This window comes from Pelophylax lessonae (genome assembly GCF_965119305.1).
Source record: "Pelophylax lessonae genome assembly, chromosome: 13".
Lineage (NCBI taxonomy): Eukaryota > Metazoa > Chordata > Amphibia > Anura > Ranidae > Pelophylax > Pelophylax lessonae.
Genome location: NC_138780.1, coordinates 105,267,221 through 105,286,019, shown reverse-complemented (window position 1 = coordinate 105,286,019; position 18,799 = coordinate 105,267,221). Strand labels below are relative to the sequence as shown.

The window sequence follows — 18,799 nt, the reverse complement described above, 5'->3', positions numbered from 1 at the left end:
TTGGGTCACCGAATAGGTCTGTGGGGGAAATCCAATAGATTCACACCATGCAATATAAGACTTCCATGTGCTGGAAGTCGCTTTCCTTGCTTTAACTGGAGGTAGGAATAACTGAAGCTGACACTCCCTTGTCCTTCAGTACCTGGGTCTCAATGGCCAGGCCATTAAACCAGCGACTGTAAAGCAAGATGGAAGATCGGTCCCTGAGACCGCAAATCCTCCCTGAGAGGAAGTCTCCAAGGAGCGTCCGCGACTAGCCTCGCCAAGTCGGCGTACCAGGCTCGACGAGGTCAATCCGGAATTTCCAGAATAACTGGAATTCCCTCCACCTCTATCCTGCGAAGAAGTTCCCGCAGCAACTTGAGAGGATGGAAGGCATGCCGTAGCTGATACTGCCCCCACGGTGCGATCAGCATTTCTGCTGCGTCCGCTAGAGGATCGTGGCGCGAGCTACAAACCTCCGCACCTTCCTGTTAGGCCAAGGTGCCAACAGATCCTCATCCGGGATGTCCCAATGAAGGGACAGCTAGGGAAAAACCTCTGGATGAAGAGGCCATATGCGATTGGCTCTGAATCGGGCTGCTCGATCCAGTAAATCAGACAAAATCTGATCGCTCTCAGTTCCGATACCCTTATTGGTAATCTGGATACTATCGGAAGAAATGACTTCCCCTGGTTGAGCATCGGAGACTTCCTGGTCCGCTCGCTCAACCGGATCCGATTGTCCAGGGAATCGGAATTCTGATTCCATTAAAAAAGAATCTCCTTCAGGAGAATTCGGGTATGAGACTGGGTATACGGTACTGCCTCTAAGAAGGCCACCATCAGTCCCAGCCAATTGACGGACAGCAACATCCGAATCGTTGACTGAACCTTCTGGAGTTTCCCAGCAAGGAGAAACTCTCTTGCCCAGGATGTATCCAACCTTAGGCCCAGATAGTTCAGTCTCCTGGTGGGAACCAGGGATGATCTTTGGGAAAGCGAAAAAACGCTGATGTCCTGCGATGATGGGGATATAAAGATAGGCATCCTATATGTCTATGGACGCCAGGAAATCTCTTTGATGCAGGGAGGCCACCACTGTACGGATGGACTCTATTTCTTCCCAAGTCCAGATTTGGACGCACCTTGCCCTCTTTCCTGGGCATTGTGAATAGGTTCGAATAGAACCCCTGAAACCGTTCAATGTTAGAAGGGAAGAATCGCACCGGTGGAAGTGATCGAAACTCGATCCTGTGTCCTCCAGAAACCGGTGAAGACATCCCCCCCCCACCCCAGAGATGGGTAGGGGCGCATCAGGCTGTATCTTCAGGCTTGGCTGAGCCGGACTCTTTGTTTACCCGACCAGCGCCCTTTGAAACCCCTCTAAAGGGGCTTTGGAGGGTTTCGCCTTATCGCCCGCCCTCGCGGAACGAACAACTCTATATGAGCAGAAAAGGAAGGTCCTCGTTAGTTACGAGGTCTTTTTATCCTAACAGTCTGTGGCAAGACAGCAAGTGGTACCGTCTATCCTATAAAGAGGAATTCCTCAAACGGATAGCACCTAGCCATGCGTTTGGAAATAACAGGGGTTCGTTTCAAAACGACCCCATTTGGGTAAAGGAAAATCCTTCGCCCTTTTGGTAGGCTAACAAGTACCAAAAAGGAATCTCAGTCTCAGCTACCTCTGCCGCTGTAACCTCAAGACTAAAGGCTTCCCGGACGGACACAACTAGTGCATCCACCACTCTTGTGCTATGGCGGAGGCAGAAACGTGCTCCTCACTGCTGAGGAGATATTACCTGAGACAACAGCCCCCTAAGAGGGACCTGCAACTGCATTGACCAGTTCCGAATCCGTATCTGAAGTATCTGATAAACAATAGGGGTAGGCGGGGGTCGCTACTTGACCCCCGTCCCTGACAGGCCCCTCCACCCGGGATACCAAAGACTCCAAAATTGCAGATAATGCATTAAAAACAAGTGGGGTACTGGAGGGTCCTGCGGCCACCTTGAGGGGATCAGGTGGGGATACCTATGCGGCAGGGTCAATGATTATACAAGACACTTGCCAGCGACAAAAAATGACAAAGTAAAAAAAAAAAAACTTTTTTTTTTTTTTTTGTGTCCCCCAGTCGCAACAGCGCCCCTCAGTGTTACCTGCCTTTTTGGACCCCACAGAGAGAGAGAGACAGACCCCAAGGCTCATCCCTGATGCACAGAAGTTTTCATCAGCTGCTTGTCTTGTTACAGACAGGAAGTCTTTGGCCCTATTTCCTGGGTAAAAGAGGCGGCTCCGCCCCTTAACACGCCTGCCGGCTCCTCCCCCTGGCTCCATGAGGTGTTTGAGTCACCTCAAACATGGCCGCCCCCATGCTGGAGACACGAGGCTACACCAAAATGGCGGCCTCGTGCGATCTACCAGACAATGGCGGCGGCCTGCACAGAATAGCGGCATGTCTGCAGAAGGATCTCGGCCTCACAACCCTTCACCCTCATGGTGGTCAGCGTGGTCGGAGGTACCGGACCCTAGCGGGCCGTATGCGGTCCGTGGCCGTCGGGAGGCATCTGCTTAGCTGGAGGAATGATCTGGAATGCAGTATACATGTATAGACATCGCCCTGTGGCTACTGACAGGTAGGATACCTTATACTATCACAGTAAAGTTCTAGTACTGCCACTGACTACAATCATTTACACACTTTTACAATTAGATTGTCAGCTCCCAAACCAAACCTCCTCCTGGCTTCTTGTACACAAAAATCACACTCAATTAGGGGGATCTGTGACATGTTGTAGGATAGAGGGGAACCCATCCTTACCATTACAGAGAGGGGCCCGCGTTCACCACAAGACCCGTCAGGGGGAAAGGGGGAACATACTACTCACCATACCGGAACGAGGCGGGCGCCAACTCCTGACAGTACCCCTCTCCACCGAGGTAGGAGGGCTGTCGACCAATACGGGCGCCGTGACTCATGGTCTTTGGCGTTTCAGCGAGACGTTTAACTCGCAGGGTCAGTCCCCGTCCAGTGGGACTATGTCGCGGCCGACCCAGCGCGGAGCTATGGCCTGCACGCGCTCGTAGGCTGAACTGGGGTGACCACTGGATCTCAACATCCCGCCCGTCGCCCAGTTCAGCTTTCTTGCTTGAAGATCTCACAGGAACACTGGAGAAAAAAAGCTGTCTTAAAAAATTATTTTCTAAGAAAAAAATCCTGCCAGGACCGAAGATCCCAGCAAGGTATCTAGGTCCTTACTCCTGACTAGACAGAAAAAAACTGATTTGCTGTGGCGGAGAGAGAGAGGATATACCCTGGGGGACTGCCCCTGGGGTGTGGCCAGAGCATTTTTCATTTCCTGTCTAGTCCTACTCCTGTGGAGGCAACATAACCCGAAGGTGCTGTATCACAGAGGACTACGTCTGTCAATGAGCGATAGAGAAAAAAGTGTGCAGAAAAAGCCCTGGTGTGAAGTAAACTCGCTGTTTGGTGCTACCAATGAGCTACAAATTTCCCAGCTTGTCACAATGCATTGGTGGCTGCAGACCTCAGAGCTGAACACCACTAAGATTATTTTGGGGATGAGGGCAGGGGTATCAGAGTCCAGAATGGCAGGAGATCAGAATTCCTCAACATGTGCTTCACTGGTTTAATCATATGGTTTATATATTAGATAGCTTTTCATTTTTCTAATTTTAGAGGTCATGACATGTTATAAGTCCTGTCTTACCTTCAAATTCCAATGTTTGCCAACTGTATTCCTATAGCTGATTCCCCCAAGTTCCAGAATTACTGCGTTGTACTGTATCAAAAGGGATAGAACATAATTATACAATAATTGTACCATTACTATTTCTCATTGGATTGGTTATTTCAAAATACATTTTATAAGGTCATATCTTATCACGTCTCATGCGTGCGAGGTAGTACAGAATAAGGGCAAGACAATTTTGAATACACAGTGCTATTATAAGGAACCATCCAGCGCTCAATCCCAAAATGACTATGGCAGGCAATGGTTTCAACGATATATTCCTCCTCAGACTGGGCGATCTTCAGGATACTGTACAAACATACGCAAATGCCTTGTGCATTACACCAAATATACTCACAAAAAAAGGATGAAATCAAGCTTATCACGTACACTGCTCCAGCAGGTGAGATGGGTATCTACATCTGGTGCCACATGGTAAAAAACGTACACCTTTCGGGGGACAGACCCCCTTCCTCAGAGCTAGTCCAACCAAGTAGTGAGCCACTTTTTGAGTGTTCATATATTGAGGAAACACCACACTAAACGAACAGTTGGGCGGAGGCAACCTTGACCCCCTTAGCGGTTAAACACCCCTTATCACAGAAAATAAAAATGTATCTTTTATATATATACATATAAAACATATCTTTCAAAAACACACACCTGCACTACCTTCCAAAATCAACAAAAATGCACACCTGGACTAAGCATTGTGAAAAGTGAAAGTAAGTGCACCACATTGCAGAATTAATTCATATGTAAGTGTACATCTTGTGACAGGAAGTCAGGTAAATCTGTGGGTGTTGTCACAGACGGGAGATAAGTTTCTGCCTTGTTTAGACAATTCACCAATTACTATCAGGTGTCGGCTGCAGAGATAGCCAGAAAGGTTTAAGGACATTGGGAAGCTTCAGCTATTCAGAACGAGGCAATTAAGGCCTCTATAAGTTATCCAGAGGATGACTACTCATTGCTGCATCCTGAGGCTTTGTGCATTAAAGCGGAGTTCCACCCTAAATTTATACTTACCTCCATCTTCTCGCTCCGGGTCACCTGAAAAAGAAATGGATAATCGCATTTTTTTTTTTACTTACCTCGTAGCGAAGAAAATATACTTACCTTACTTCCTTCTTCCTCCTTCCTCGGCCGCGGCCCGTCGTCACTTCCTGGCTCTGCAATGATTCCTGGGAGCTGAACGTCATCGCTCCCAGGAATCATTGCGCCTGCACCGGCCCCGACGTCAGTTCCGGGGCGCGCGCGTCATCCCCTTCTAAACAGCTTCTGGGCATGCCCAGAAGCTGTGGAGGGATGACTCGCGCGACCCGGAAGTGACGTCGGGGCCGGCGCAGGGCATCGTGGGACCGAAGAAGGCGGAAGAGGACGCCGAAGAGCATCTCGCTGGCTTCAAGCTGCCCACATCTGAGATGGCAGCGCTGGACAAGACGTTTTCAAGGTAAGTATTTGTCCTAACAGGTAAGTGCAACCCGGGACAGATCAGAGGCTAGCCATTGTGGAATGCACTAGCCCTGACTGTCCCGGGGGTATTTTTAAAAAAAAAAAAAAAAATCCAGGGTGGAACTCCGCTTTAAGGAAAGCAGTGAGCTGAGAGACTTCTGAAGGTGAGGTGGTGTTGACTTTTTCTGTGTGAAAAGAAAACAAGTAGACTATTGGTCTTCTGCTGTATGACCAGCAGTGTCTGCCCAGCAGTAGGTTGGGACAGACACCATAGGTAGGTTCCTGTGTTGTGAAGATAGACGCCCCAAGTGGCCAGGGTTTATTTTATGTTTGTTTGATTTATGCTGTTTGGATGCTTGCACTTGTTTCCAGCAAATTGGAAGAATAAACCATAGACCGTTGTTTTCAACCACTCCTCCGCTGTCTCTCTGTGTAACGAACCCACCCAAGGGGTCACCCACACCCGCTACCGAGCTAACCCCTTACAATCTCTTTTGATGATAATGTAAACGCCATTGTGTTACTATACTGTGGACCCTGGCGTTCCACAGAAACTCACCTCACATTCAAATGCCAGAGATCCTGTCGCACAGAAAGTGGTGTGCGGTTGGAATGCACGTTCAGAACTGGGGCATGCAAGGAAGTGAGCGTGGGCCAGAAGGACATCAGGGCCCTGACCCCAGGGCAGGGCGAAGGCAGGTCAACTGTCTAAATATACTGTGCCTACAGGCCAGCGCCCGCTGCTGAATTGCTCACAGATGGAATGTACACGTCCAGTGATGCCCAGCGAGAGTTGGTACTCCAAGTGTGAAGGTCCCAAAACAAAAAGGAGGCAGAAGGAGGAAAGAAAGGAAATGTTGGGGTGTCCCCAATCTTCAAACCTCAAACGTTTATATTGAACATAGTGGTACTCACTCTATCTAATAAACGGACAAAAAGATAAAACTCATGGCATAAAAAATTCATGTAATATCCAAATGTAAAAAAAAAAAGAGCTATAAACACATGTATGGCTATACAGAATCTCACAAAAGTGAGTACACCCCTCACATTTTTGTAAATATTTTATTATATCTTTTATCAGTGTGACAACACTGAAGAAATTACACTTTGCTACAATGTAAAGTAGTGAGTGTACAGCTTGTATAACAGTGTAAATTTGCTGTCCCCTCAAAATACCTCAACACACAGCTATTAATTTCTAAACCACTGGCAACAAAAGTGAGTACACCCCTAAATAAAAAAGTCCAAATTGGGCCCAAAATTTCAATATTTAGTGTGGCCACCATTATTTTCCAGCACTGCCTTAACCCTCTTGGGCATGGAGTTCACCAGAGCTTCACAGGTTGCCACTGGAGTCCTCTTCCACTCCTCCATGACGACATAATGGAGCTGGTGGATGTTAGAGACCTTGCACTCCTCCACCTTCCATTTGAGGATGCCCCACAGATGCTCAATGGAGTTTAGGTCTGGAGACATGCTTGGCCAGTCCAACACCTTTACCCTCAGCTTCTTTAGCAAGGCAGTGGTCGTCTTGGAGGTGTGTTTGGGGTCGTTATCATGTTGGAATACTGCCCTGTGGCCCAGTCTCCGAAGGGAGGGGATCATGCTCTGCTTCAGTATGTCACAGTACATGTTGCAATTTATAGTTCCCTCAATGAACTGTAGCTCCCCAGTGCAGGCAGCATTCATGCAGCCCCAGACCATGACACTCCCACCACCATGCTTGACTGTAGACAAGACACACTTGTCTTTGTACTCCTCACCTGGTTGCTGCCACACACACTTGACACAATCTGAATCAAATACGTTTATCTTGGTCCTATCAGACCACAGGACATGGTTCCAGTAATCCATGTCCTTAGTCTGCTTGTCTTCAGCAAACTGTTTGCGGGTTTTCTTGTGCATCATCTTTAGAAGAGGTTTCCTTCTGGGACGACAGCCATGCAGACCAATTTGATGCAGTGTGTGGCGTATGGTCTGAGCACTGACAGGGTGACCCCCCACCCCCTCAAACTCTGCAGCAATGCTGGCAGCACTCATACCTCTATTTCCCAAAGACAACCTCTGGATACGACGCTGAGCATGTGCACTCAGCTCCTTTGGTCGACCATGGTGAGGCCTGTTCTGAGTGGAACCTGTCCTGTTAAACAGCTGTATGGTCTTGGCCACTGTCTTGCAGCTCAGTTTCAGGGTCTTGGCAATCTTCTTACAGCCAGGGGCCATCTTTATGTAGAGCAACAATTATTTTTTTTCAGATCCTCAAAAAGTGCTTTGCCATGAGATGCCATGTTAAACTTCCAGTGATCAGTATGAGAGTAAGAGCGATAACACCTAATTTAACACACCAGCTCCCCATTCACACCTGAGATCTTGTAACACTGATTCACATGACACCGGGAAGAGAAAATGGCTACTTGGGTTCAATTTGTACATTTTCACTTAGAAATTACACAAATAAAAATCATAAGTGATAATAATGGTAAAACTAAGCTTGTGTGCGTATGTACACACAGGCGGACACTACAACCAGCTCAGCGCTTATGCAAAAAATACACAAACCCACGAGCTGGTTAATACTGTACATAAAAACACACATACATAGTCATAATAGTACAAATTTAATTCCAATAAATAGACTAAAAAAATATAGATGTATAAATAAGTGAATACTCCGGCACCTATTCTGAGGATATTTCAATATTTCTAAACTACAAAATTGGTATATACAAGATATAAATAAATATATATATATATTTTTTCCATGAGGGCATTGGTAATTAACCAGCGAGAGGGGGTTAAGGTTGCCTCTGCTCAACTGCTCATTTTGTGGGGGTGTGTCCTTAATGTACGAGCACCCAAATAGTGGCTCACTGCTTGGTTGGACTAGCTATGAGAAAGGGGTTCTTTCCCCTGAAACGCGTACGCTTTTTCATCATGTGGCATCAAATGTAGATACCCATCTCACCTGCTGGAGCTGTGTAGTTGTTTAGTTGATCTTATCCTTTTTTTGTGAGTATAACATTGTTGTGCATTTTTAGTTAATGGTTTTGGTGGTAATTCACTAGGCATTTGTTCCCACTTGTGTATGTTTTTACTAGGGATAGGCCGATATATCGGGGGCCGCTATGCACTTTCCCCAATATATCGGTATCGGCCCCGGAACTGCCCGATATTGCCGATATTTTTGTGATGTCATTCTGCCTTCTTAGGCCGCCTCCCTCACCTTGGACAGCCTCGTATGGAGTCGGGACTAGTCTCGCGGGAGTGTATCACAGCCATACACCCACCCACAGCAGCCTAGTGCCAGCCAGAGAGCCACCCACATCCACAGGCCCTGTACCAGCCAGCCACCCACAGGCCCTGTACCAGCCAGCCACAGGCACTGTACCAGCCAGCTACCCACAGGCCCTGTACCAGCCAGCCAGCCACATCCACAGGCCCTGTACCAGCCAGCCACAGGCACTGTACCAGCCAGCTACCCACAGGCCCTGTACCAGCCAGCCACCCACAGCCCCTGTGCCAGCCACCCACCCACCATAGGGTGCCAGCCAGCCACCCACCACAGGGTGCCAGCCAGCCACCCACCACAGGGTGCCAGACAGCCAGCCACCACAGGGTGCCAGACAGCCAGCCATCCACCACAGGGTGCCAGACAGACAGACACCCACCACAGGGTGCCAGCCAGCCAGTCACCCACAACAGGGTGCCAGCCAGCCATCCACCACAGGGTGCCAGCAAGCCAGCCATCCACCACAGGGTACCAGCCAGCCACCCACCACAGGGTGCCAGCCAGCCAGTCATCCACCACAGGGTGCCAGCCAGCCACCCACCACAGGGTGCCAGCCAGCCATCCTCCACAGGGTGCCAGCCATCCACCACAGGGTGCCAGCAAGCCAGCCACCCACCCACCACAGGGTGCCAGCAAGCCAGCCATTAAGCATTAAACAAAAACTAACATGTTCAGTACCAGATTTGTGTAAAAAATTGTCTTTATTTTTCAAGACTTTAAATGTACAAAATATCGGCCGATGCGGATACGTTGTGACCAAAATATCGGTATCAGTATCAGCCCTGAAAAAACATTGGTCTATCCCTAGTAGCTCATACAGGATTTCCACAAGTTTAACATCCCGATAATATTCTTCAAATCCCCTTATATATAATAGATTAACAGAAAGGCCCAAGAATAAAACACTGTCCATGCCCCCTATCTATATATTCCAGTCTACAGTAAAGTACAATGCAATGACATGAATGCTTAGACCTTACCAATATAACCTAAGTGTCAGCAACCTCAGAAATATTTATTCACTCTAGGGGTGCTCTTTCCTGAAGTACTTAGAATCTGTATTCTAAAGGCAAGAATAAACTAACTTCAATGACTTCATACTTGTTCAGTGGCGCATTAGGAGGTGAAAACAGAATAAGGATGATAGCCTGGAGCTCACACCTTGAAAAACAAATAGGCAAGGGTGACTTTTTAATGTCTGTATTGAAAATTTCTCATGATCCAAAGACATGCTGGTAGGTTAATTGGCCCTAGTATGTATGTCTATGAATGTGAGAGCCATTAGATTGTAAGCTCCTTAGGGCAGGAACTGATGTGAATGTAAAATATACTATATATGTAAAGTGCTGTGTTAATTGTCAGCGCTATATAAATAGCTGTAATAATAACTATTACATCTATAAAATTTGACTGCTAATATGGATGCATGTCACTTATTGGCCACAAGAGGGCAGCAGTAGCAACTATGTGTAGGAGAAATTGTAAGTGCTGCATTTGGTGAATGCACAGTATCTAGTAGTAGGCACACACATCTATTAATGTAGAAAAAGAATGTAGAAGTAGGCACACATCTATTAAAACATATGATAGATATACCATTGCTTTCACCAACCAGTGTGACTTCTTTAGATCTTTCTGAACATACAGGGCAAATATAAGACCTAAAATAATTATGTGGATGATTTAACACCTTTTAAAAGCAAGAGAGCATTTGCAGCTCCCAGAAATCTATGCTAACAATTTCCTTTTGAAAATAAAGGTGTCCATCCTTATTTCAGAAAGTTAGGTATGTTTTCACAATGTGTTCTGAAAAGTGCAGTTGTTAGACCTAAAAACGGGGTTTAAATGGAGTTCTTTCTTCAAAACCCAGTATTGTCCCACAGAAGGGCTCCTGTGCAGGAGTCCACATTTGCACCCCCGGAGCACGCCTGGTTGGGCATATTCTTCTGGTTTGCTCCTTTTAATTAGAATGTATACAGTAATAAATATGTACAAGTTTATTTGAGGAACAGAAACCAGTTCACATTGAGAATTATTAAGTACTGGAAAAAAATTATACAGCTATCCCAGTATAGACAAAAACAGACCAGTTTTATTATTCAGGCTCGTGGCCAAACATGCGCAGACAAGACAAAAGGTCAGCAGGAATCGCATTCAAATTTTGTATGCATTTTAATCTGCTACCGTAGCAAAGCCACCCTCCCTCCAAAAATTGTATAATATATTAGTAAAGACTAATAAAGGGAAATGTTATGTGGTACTGAAGCAACAGATCTTCAAAATGAAAATATTCTGGCCTTATAAGAGAAAAGGTGCTGAGATAGTGGAGCTGTTAATACACTACAGTATATACCTCGGTCTCCTACAAATCATATGTAGTTAGTGGGTGACCTCTAGTGACCGAAAAGTATACACATTTATTTGTATGTACAGTACATAAGGCTGCACATAGAAATTTAATAGCACGCATTTTTCATGATTTTCAAGAAATTGTGACTCACAAATGTTGGTTGATAGATATAGATTATATTGGTTGAAAAAGGTTGAAAAAGAGCAGTGGCTGTCACTGCTGCATGAACTGTATCCAGCCTCATACAGTATACAGAGCTGTGTTCCAGCATCAGGTCAGGAACTTCCCATCCCACTCCTGGAAGAAAATTGATTCGGAGTGTGTGATGCTCTGCCATTTATAGGGAGTTTTTTTATTCTTTAAATGAATACAAATCTTCTTCTGATTGGCTGAGTTGCAGATCGTGACATCATCTGACCCAACTTTCCGTCTCAGCCAGTCAGAGGAAGCTTTGTATTCATTCATAGACTACAAAGCTCCCTGTAAATGGCCGAGCATCACTCAGTCTGAATCAATTTTGTTTCGGGAATGGGACAGGAACTTCCCATCCTGCCATCGGAACACAGTTGAGGCTTTATACAGCTCATACAGCGCACACAGGTGCTGCATCTAGTAGTAAAGTCAATAGTTCATCCAAATAGACTTAAAGAAGAAAATTCACTAAAACATGGAGATCAGCTTTAAAGCTGAACTCCAGGAAATACACAAAAAACACCCTTGCAGGGCCTGTCCCCCGACTTGTCATGGTGCCAGGGGACAGGTCACAGCCCAGAGCTTCGAGGAGAAGAGAACAGCCCAGGTTCAAGGGAGAGGCTAATGCCTCGTACACACGCAACGATTATCGGCCGACCGATTGTCCAACTTTTGTCCAGTGTGGTGTTTTGTTGGTTGGAATGTGCCTAGACTGCACACAAATTTTCTCGGTCAGCAAAAATCTACTTCAGAAGTGATGTCATGTGCTGGTTTACTTTCCGTGTGTTTTTTCTTCTCTGAGCATGCCCAGTCTTGCTCATCAGATTTTTGTCTGCCAAAATCTGTACTGACTGACGGAAAATCAGCCGTTGTGTTGACGGCCAACAAAAATTTTATAGCCGGCACACCAGATTTTGTTCGGCCGAAAAGTCGGAGTCGGTTGTCGAAAGCATCATACTAACAAGCTGAAAATCGGCCGATCGGACGTTGGCCGAAAATTCCCGGCCAATAATCGATGCGTACGAGGCATTAGTAATGCAGCTTGTCCCTGCACCACCTCCAACAACCTTTCCCAGCCAGGGTTCCATGGAACCTTCAGGTTCCTCCTGAGATTGCTCGGGGGTTCCTTGAGCAATTTCCACCTCTCAGATAAATTCCCACTAACACCAATGATCTTTTCAGCTAATTGTAAGAGAATTCCTCCCACTAATCACAAATGTAAGGAACGTTCTTCCCACTGACCATCACACTAATGTACTCTGAGCTATAGATATTCTAAATATTACCAGGGGTTCTCTGAGACCAAAACATTATTTCAAGGGTTCCTCCATGTTAAAAAGGTTAAGAAAGGCTTCTCTAGATTAAACGAGCATTTAACCCTCGCTGGGTGGGGCCAAATGGGGTTTTGATGGGTTTATGTAGAAGTGAATAGGTGGGACATTGCTGGCTCCGGCTGTAGTGCTTGGTGCAGGTCCCAGCCTGCTTTAAGATCCACTTTAAAGAGGTTGTAAACCCACTTTGTTGACATTTACCTATAGGCAGAGATTTATAGTAACTAAGTAGAACTACTTCACTACTGTACTTAAGTACCGAAAGGCGGTATCTGTACTTTCCTAGAGTAGAATTTTTTTCTCCTACTTCCACTTTTACTTCACTACATTTTTTCGATGATTTCAATACTTCTACTCCGATATTTTTTTTTTGTGCTGCATAGTTACTCGTTACTATTATAAAAATTACCACTGCCAGAACAGTAGATGGCAGGTTTCATGAAGCTCAAAACATGTGTATTATCAGCGCATACGAAAATAAATGCTACTGTATGTAGAAATAAAAGCTGCATTTGAAATAATAAAAAACAATATGATGTTCAAACTTTTGACTTCTTTCTTTAATAACTACATAACACAGTACTTGTACTTTTACTTTCAGTACTTGAGTAGCAACATTTTTAAAAAAGTACTTGCAATACTTAAGTACAAAAAATGTTGAATTCTTTAGTACTTCTACTCAAGTCACTTTTTGATCGAGCACTTCCACTTCTACTCAAGTATGGGTTTCGAGTACTTTATACAACTCTGCCTATAGGTAAGCCTATATTAAGGCTTACCTATAGGTGCTGTAAATATCTCCTAAACCAGCCTTTTTCAACCAGTGTGCCCAGGCACACTGGGGTGCCTTGAGGTTTCTTCAGGGGTGCCTTGGAAAAATGCCTAAAAATGCATTAAAAATTGTATACAAGCCAGCAGGTGGATCAGGCCTTCATTTTAGTTACACAAAGCCTTTCTAGACACTGGCATCCTAACAACTAATGACAACAGTGAATAAAGGAGGATGTCTGTTGACTCTACAGCATCCTTGATTGTCCCTCCTGTGCCCCTCTCCCTCAGCACTGGGTGACATTAGCTAACAGATGGAGAGAAATTGAGGGAAAAGAGAAACATTGGAATACTAGTCAGTACCGGCGTGCAAAAGCGTATTTGCTTTGGAAGAATAAATCACCTCTAATGTTGGGTGTCCTACGTGTGGATGTTGCTGCATTGTGTAAAACTATTAGAATAGTTTCATTTTTTACATTTTAGAATGGGGTGCCTCAAGACTGTCCATAATTTTAAAGGGTGCCTTTAGATTGTCTATAATTTTAAAGGGTGCCTTGACTGAAAAAAGGTTGAGATTAAACTTGCACCGTTTAGGAGATATTTACAGTGCGTGCAGCCGATGACGTCATTGGCGAATGCGCTCTGAAGAAACGGCCGCCCATGCCGTTCCTTCAGAGCCCTGTGCCGTGACTGGCGGCTCCCGTGCGCCTGCGCGGGAGTAACGTCACGTGGCTCCTGCCAGTAATGCTCCTGGAGTCCGCAAACCCGGAAGAAGATGGGTGAAAATGGATGCAGCCAGCAGCAGGGACAACGCAGGCTTCGTTGGAGGTATGTGTCACATAATGTGCTAGTATGCATCTAGCACATTATGCATTTACTTTGCAGGGAAGAAAAAAAAATTTAAGGAGTTTACTTCCTCTTTAAGACCCTATTTTTACCCCAAACCACCCCCCCCCCCCCCAACCACCACCATGTGTAATTCGGAGCCTATAGCTGGCCAAGACATAAGCAGGCCATTTTCTCCGGCCCCTTCCATTCAGATCCACCAATGATCTGCATACTGCCCAACTTTCTGAGATGAGAATGAGGGACACCTAGAAGCAAAAGCATGTAGGCATTGGACACACCCCCTGCCACGCCCCCTTAAAGGAGAATTGCACAAAAATAATGATAAACCCACAAGTGCTTTTTTCTGTTTGCCATTACTATTCCTTTATATTGTTTTTTGGGATTTACAAATGCAGCAATTTATAAATTGGAAGTAAGGTTTACCACTGGGAAAGACTTTTTGAAAAATAAAAAGTGCATTTTATATATAACTCTATAGATCAGACCAAAATGAGGAGGAAGAAGGGACTTTGTTCCAAATCATAGACAGTTGGGATCTATGGATCTGTCATCTTTATGAAGCAACATTCATCATGGAGGTTAGAAACTGCACCCCCGACGACTACAGTTCCTGTTTATGGCTTTTTTCTGCCTACATAGATAACTAGTGACAACCAGACATTGCTTAACCAGCCTGTCCACTTTGCACATCCATCTGTGCTTTCCTTATTCTCGATAAGGGTGACGCTCGGAGATCGGACACAACTCTACATAACACTTTTAATCCTTCGGTCTTTTCTACACAACACGTGCGGCCGCTCTCCAGCAGAGGGCGCTGACAACGAATGGCATGTGCGGCAAATCAAAGATGGCTGCCGCTGCTTCAGACTCTCTTCGATGTCGTCAGCTGACTGTCATTCTGACTCCTCACACAGGCAGAAGATTTCCGGGTGCAGGCTATGGTTGCTGTCCTCGTCTCACCCCAAGAAGCAGCTGCACAGAACAGAAGAATAGCCGGAATGGAGTGTGGGCAGGCTGTAGAGGTTTGCAGCAGCGTGGTATAGCCGTAAAGCAGCATCCTTGTGGCATAGCTTAGTACAGGACAGCCCTAGAAGTGATCTGTACAAGGCAGTGCAGTGATCAGCCATTGACAAGCCGATCTATCCCCCTACACTGAACCTGCTGTCATGATGTGATGCTGGAGCCCAGGTTGCTGCAAGGAACATGCTGAAATCCCTGGAGGGCAGAGCTGTCATTAAAGCCCCCAGGAGGCGGCCATACAGCTGTGATGTTTGCCCCAAGCAGTTTGAGACCCCTTCTAAACTGGCCAGGCATTACCTGACCCACACCGGCCAGAAGCCTTTCCAATGCCAGGACTGCAGCAAGACGTTCCGGCAGATGGTGCACCTGGAGAGGCACATGATGACCCACGCTCTGCCCTTCCAGTGTAATATCTGTCACCGACACTTTAAAAACGCAGACACTTTTACCAGGCACCAGCGGCTGCATCTTGAGGGCGCTCGGCTGAAAGCAAGGGTGCCCAAAAAGCCTGCAGGTACCCGCCGGAGGAGATGTCTGTCCCTGCCGCCATATTGTTTTGGATGCCAGAAGACATTGGAAAGTGAAGAGAAGAGACTCCTCCACCAGTGCGACTTTGTGAATGCGACCGCTAACCGAAAGCCAGAAAATCAGCGATGTGGCTTGTGTGACAAGGTGTTTCCTTCCCGCTCCAAGCTGGCCAGACACTTCATGATCCATACAGGCCAGAGGCCCTTTGCCTGTGTTCTTTGTGGGAAGGCCTTCCGGCAGAAGGCTCACCTGAAAATCCATGAGCTGACCCACACTCAGGAGAGGCCCTATCAATGCAGTCAGTGTTTCAAATCCTTCAAGAGACCAGAACAGCTTCTCAAGCATGAAACTGGCCATGCAGCGGTGTCCTCTGTTCAGATCAGTGTGGGCTATTCTGATACGGAGCCTTTACAAGTGAAGGAGGAACCTGAAGAGATCCTCAATATCTACGTTGTTCCTTTCCGATGTTCCACGTGTGACCAGTGCTTTGATAGCCAGGAGATCCTGGACTGTCATATGTGCGCTGCAATGAACACTCATATCACTGGTTGTGACCAGGTACCAAAAAGAGGCAATATTTATTTGGACCCTCACGGAATAATGTTTCCTACTGACACTGAACCAACGGAGAGACCACTAAAAACGGAACATCTGGAGGGAACCGAGCTAGGTGACCCCAGTGCGCTAGACTACCAGCAGTTTGCTGTCCCCAGAAATATATTGCAGCTGCGTCCCCAACAAAAGGTCAAACCTCCCAGAAGACACTTTGGACAGTCTCATCTACCTCTTGGAAGGCACTTTAGAAACCAACATTTCAATACAAACCATAACAGATTAATAGGGGATAGAGAAGCTGCTGAAGAAAGAGACCCTGGACAGCTTAGGGACACGTTTCATCACTTTCTGCAGCAGGCACAAAATATTTTACTGACACGACGCAAAGTGAGGAGGTGTGACCGCTGTGAGAAAACCTTCCCTTCCATGTCAAAGCTGCGAAGGCACTACCTCATCCACACCGGACAAAAACCCTTTACCTGCTTGGAGTGCGGAAGGAATTTCCGTCAGTCTGCCCACCTAAAGCGACACCAGGTGACTCACACTGAGAGAGATCGCCTCTGCAGGCCACCAATTGCATTGGGGGATTATCAGTCATTAACATTTGATCAATGGCAAGAAAACCCAAGTTACCAATTCAACCAGCACTCTTGTAGGCCCATAGAAGACAGCCAAGACTTTAGCGTAATGGCTTTTGTGGTCCCTGAAATAAAAGTAGAACTAGAAGCAGCTGATTTGCCCGAGGTGATAAAAAAGCCAGTGGTTACAAAGAGGTCAAGGATAACCTTACCAAGAGTTCGTAATGCTAAATCCAGCCAGGAAAGAGCGCTGCAAAAAATGAGGACCCGAATAGTTCAGAAGAGGTACAGATGCAGCGTGTGCTCCAAGAACTTTCATTCACCTTCCAAACTTGAGCGCCACCACCTTACACATTCCGGCCAAAGGCCCTATGTGTGCCAGGAGTGTGGCAAATCCTTTCGTCAGGATCCTCACCTAAAACGACATATGGTTACTCATGGTAAAATGATGGCTTAGGTGGTTGACTCTGGGGAAGGGTTTTGGGCTTCTGTAAATGTTAATTTTCCTGCTTGTAACAAAGGGGTTGATTTACTAAAACTGAAGAGTGCAAAATATGGTGCAGTTGTGCATGACAGCCAATCAGCTTCTCGTTTCAGCTTTTTATATTTAAAGCGGTAGTATACTCAGTACTTGCATATCTCAAAATCCAATCAACGCCAGTAACATGTAATGCTCAATCAAATGTCATGTAAGCAATCAATTATAAGTTTTCCTTACATTTTTAATTTCTTTCTTTCTGGTCGGTATTTTGTGATGTTCGGCGCCGCCATCCTTGCTGTGGTTTCCGTCTTCTTATCAGTGCGGTATTTCCGCCCACAGTATGTCTAGTGTTCGGAAATCCCGCGCATGCGCAGTAGACGCCGAAACCAAGCCTCGTTTTACCAAGCCTCTCTCCACTAGCACTCCCCTGTGATGTAGCAAGTCACATGGGGTAGTGGATAATTTTTTTCATGGGGAATGTCGGAGTCTCGGGGGAGCACGGGGCTGACGTCCAGCAGAGGAAATGTCGCAGCCCCGGCATAGACCCTGTAATATTCCGGCAGCATCATTAGCTTGCCGGAAAATCAGGGTACACAGAGCATGAGCGGGTGACGTCATTGACCAAAATGAAGAAAATAGAAAGAGAACGGCTGAAGTGACAGGCAGCAGAAACTGGAAGCTGATTGGTTTCAATGCAGAGCTGCACCAGATTTTGCACTCTCCATTTTTAGTAAATCATCCCTAAAGTGACCAAGTTTGCATTGTTAATTTAGAAATAGGCAGTAAAATGGAGTTCACACTTTAACAGTTACAAAAAAAAAAAAACTACCAGAATATTTGTTTTACAGATGTTACAACAGGAAATGCTTTTATTTCCCTCTCTGTGGATTATTTCACATTTGTCTAATTGTTTTACTGATCTGTGTATATATCTGTGGATGTACGCTTTTTCAGATAACATTTTTTCAGTAAACAGTTTAAAGCGTGGGATGTATTGTGTTGGAAAGCTTGAAAATATTAAATATTTTTTCTCTATCTATATACTGTAGTGTGATATGTTTTGCAGGCAAAGGCAGAATACCTTGCAAACCGCATCAGACACGAGATGGCCTTCTTGTCTGGACTACATACTGTTTTGGATGTTTTGTGATAGATTACATTGAAATAATATGTTTTTGTTATATCTGTGACCCATTGGGGAGATTGCTGTTTACTTCCTGTCCCAGAGACACAACAGAAAGTAAAGGGAAAGTGAAGTAATCACTGGTTGTCACCAGAACTAGTGTCTCCACTGGAAGAGCTCCCAAGTATTCCTGTTCTTGTGACAATTCAAAATTTGGGATTTTTTGTTGGGAAGTTTTCTGTTGCGTCCCCATTGGAAGATTTCCTTTGACCTGTTGCAGTGACCACTGTAAATTCTATTCATTTCTGTTCCAGTTACAACGGTCAACAAAAAACAACAGAGAAAATTCCCAGCTTACTTACTAACCAGCCTGCAACAGACCGAATTATCACATTGTTCACATTAAAACCAGGGGTTTCGTTTGCACACATTTGCCTATATATATATATATATATATATATATAATATACATACACACAGTATATGTGCTCCAACTTGGGATACTCTCAAAATGTATAGAATTGGGACTGCAGATAATACTGG

General features: G+C 45.6%; 1 protein-coding gene across 1 annotated transcript; it reads left to right on the top strand.

Annotated features, from left to right (window-relative positions):
- Positions 1-15,149: 15,149 nt before the first annotated feature.
- ZNF770 (zinc finger protein 770) lies at positions 15,150-17,180 on the top strand. Its single transcript, XM_082242513.1, has one exon. It carries the CDS (start codon positions 15,175-15,177, stop codon positions 17,107-17,109), a length of 1,935 nt encoding a protein of 644 aa, XP_082098639.1. The 5' UTR covers positions 15,150-15,174; the 3' UTR covers positions 17,110-17,180.
- The last annotated feature ends 1,619 nt before the right edge of the window (positions 17,181-18,799 follow it).